This window comes from Elephantulus edwardii, unplaced genomic scaffold (genome assembly GCF_000299155.1).
Source record: "Elephantulus edwardii isolate Elephantulus edwardi_28Jun2011 unplaced genomic scaffold, EleEdw1.0 scaffold00088, whole genome shotgun sequence".
Classification (NCBI taxonomy): Eukaryota; Metazoa; Chordata; class Mammalia; order Macroscelidea; family Macroscelididae; genus Elephantulus; species Elephantulus edwardii.
In genome coordinates this window covers 11,437,423-11,440,340 of record NW_006399838.1, presented here as the reverse complement: position 1 = coordinate 11,440,340, position 2,918 = coordinate 11,437,423, and the positions used below count along the sequence as shown (strand labels likewise).

Sequence of the window (2,918 nt, the reverse complement as noted above, 5' to 3'; positions counted from 1 at the left end):
GTAGAGGGTCAGTGAAAGAGAGAAAGGACTTCAACGAGATGGATTGACACAGCCACTGCAGCAATGGTCTCAAGTATGTCAAAGATTATGAGAATGAAACATCATATGACAAGATTCAGATCTATTGTTCATAGGATTGCTTTGAATGGCACTTGTCTTGATGCCACCTAACAACAATTATCTCCCTTTCTATCAGTATCTATATCTAATCTCTATCTCTATCTCTATATCTATAGCCATATCATCTCTATCTCTATCTATACATCTATATCATCTATATCTATCTTCTATGTCTATATCTATCTTCTATCTCTATCTCTATCTGTATGATCTATATCTATATCAATCATCTATATCTATCTATATCATCTCTATCTATCTATATATCTATATCTATCTCTATCTTCTATCTCTATATTTGTATCCATCTATCTATATCAACCATCTATATATCTGTATCTATATCATCTATATCTATATCAATCATCTATATATCTGTATCTATATCTATATCTATGACTATGACTATGACTATGACTATGACTATGACTATCTCTATCTCTATCTCTATCTATCTATATCATCTGTTTTTGTCTGTAAAAAGGCCAAGTTATTATTAAGTTAGTTCTGACTCATGTTTACCCCAATTGATCTGATTAAAGTTGAAGCATAAAGTTTTCAATGGCTACTCTTTTGGAAACACATTGTCAAGTCTCTATAAATGCATTACAAACAAAACAGAATATACCTCAAATCCATTCCTATCTATTCAGAACCTATCCGTCGCTGACCCTTGAGTGGGTTTTTGGAGGTTGTACGTTACACAGGAGAAGGATCTTCATTCTCCTCTGGAGTCACTGGTGAATTCAAAACTCCAGTATAAAATCACTTTGTGTTAATAGAGCAGTTCCTCATGGACTATTCTACTACAGATAGTTTTTTCTCTATATAGATTTGTTGCTCTTGTGAACCGTAGAGTCAGAAACGAACCATAGCTGACCCTCCAGCAGGATTTCCAAGGCAGTTAATCAAACAGGAGGAGACTGCCCAGTCTTCCCCCACAGAGCATCTGGTGGCTTCGAACCACATGCCTTTGGGACTGCAGTGCAGCTCCTTGTCAATAGGCCATCAGAGCTCCCACACACAAATGACATAATCTCAGTAAATGGCAAAGGTCTTAATCAAATAACTCAGAAGAAAATAAGTAATATATTGACAGTTTTAAATTTGAATTAAAGGGACCAAAACCATTTTAGCAATCTTCCATTGGCTTTTTGAGGCTTTCTTTTTGGGAAGAGACACCTGTAGAGAACCTGTTTAGCAATCTGACAGGTAATACACAACACCGTGTGAACTCAAATAGCTAACTCACATCGAGTCATGTTCAACATACAGCAACTGTACATCGGGTTTCAGAGGCTGTAAAATCTTAACGGGTAGATTTTACTCTGCTTTTACTTGCAGAAGGGCTGGTGGATTTGAACCTATGGAAATGTGTGACTTTTTAATTAGCAGTGCAACATAGTGTCAACTCCAAGCAATACCATTTTTTCATGTGTTTTTTTTAAAAAATAATAATAATAATTAATAATTATTGTTATTATTATTATTATTATTTTGTGTGTGTGCTGTCAAATCGAATCTGGCTGGTACAAGAGAAGATTGTCCCTCCTCCTTCTCCAGCAGAGCATCTGGGGGATTCAAACCACTCATCTCTGAGATTGCAGTGCAGCTTCTTGCCACTAGGCCACCAGAGCTCACCTCATGTGTTATTTCTACAATAGCATTTCACTGAGAAGCAATGATTAATGAAAGAAAATTCTAATTATGCATTACAATTTTGTGCTTTTCATAACATTTTTCACATATTAAAGTTTTATACGACCCTAAATTTTCCTAGTATTTAAAAAAATAAATGCATTCGTATATTGCGTCATCTAAGTAAGCGTAAGAATCTCACCAGTTGAGTTTTCCTCGAGTTTTAAAGTTTGTCTTATCTGATGTCGTGCTTTTCCTTTTGCGCCCAGCTGTATCATCCCCAGAGCCAAAGTTGTCCCCAGCGGAGAAAATATAATGTTCTGGTGAGATGAGCAGACGGCCTGGTAGAGATCCGCTGCAAGTTCAGTGCTTCTTTGAGCCCAGGGTCTTGAGGACTGAGATCCAGAAAATGCCAGTAAGGTAATCCACAGCAAGACCTTGTCCATGGTAGTCCTGCGTATTATTTAATTGAAAATTTATTACATTTCGAGACAGAATTTATCCTACCAAAATCCCCTGGAAAGGCTTCTGTCTCATCAGAACGTTCTACGTTATTAGAAATAATTACCAGAAGACTAAGGCTACTTTCTTGACCATGTAGCATCTTTTGGGAAAACTTGGCTATATGCTAATAATGATTTTCCTATTCAATCAAGGAACAGTACAAAATGTATTTGGAGGTTTTAAGATGAAATTACAGGAGCAGTTAGAATTAAGGAGTGGTATATTGTTGTTTGGTGCTGTCAAGTATAATTGGTAGTGAGTCTATGAATACTCAAACCTGTTGTTTCCTGGGCCATCCTCATTATCTCTGACACGCTGGAGCCCATTGCTTGGGTCACCATAAATGGCAATATTATCTCTGAATGACATTTGGGGAGGTGTCATTGACTACTCGTGAGTGAGGGTGTATGGGTGATACGTGTTATGGTTTTTAAGTGCAGAAATTACTATATAGAGAAATTACTCTAACTCATCAACTGCCACTAAACCAAAATTGACTCCTAGCTGACCTCCACTGGTTTTCCAAGGCTGTAAATCATTCTCCCTAAAAACCACCAGTGGATTTGAATTGTCAGAAAGGTGCAGTCTTCAAGTCAGCAGCACACCTTCTTATTATGTAGAATGCCTAAATTCTTTAGCTCCCTGTATTCTCTGTG

The 2,918-nt window shown here is 37.0% G+C and overlaps 1 protein-coding gene across 1 annotated transcript in view; it reads right to left on the bottom strand.

Moving 5' to 3' along the window:
- SERPINI2 (serpin peptidase inhibitor, clade I (pancpin), member 2) overlaps nucleotides 1-2,204 on the bottom strand; it is a 38,707-nt gene extending 36,503 nt beyond the window's left edge. Inside the window, 1 exon segment of the mRNA XM_006890390.1 lies at nucleotides 1,961-2,204. Within this exon segment, the coding sequence (XP_006890452.1) occupies nucleotides 1,961-2,204 (244 nt within the window).
- Between the last annotated feature and the right edge of the window lie 714 nt (nucleotides 2,205-2,918).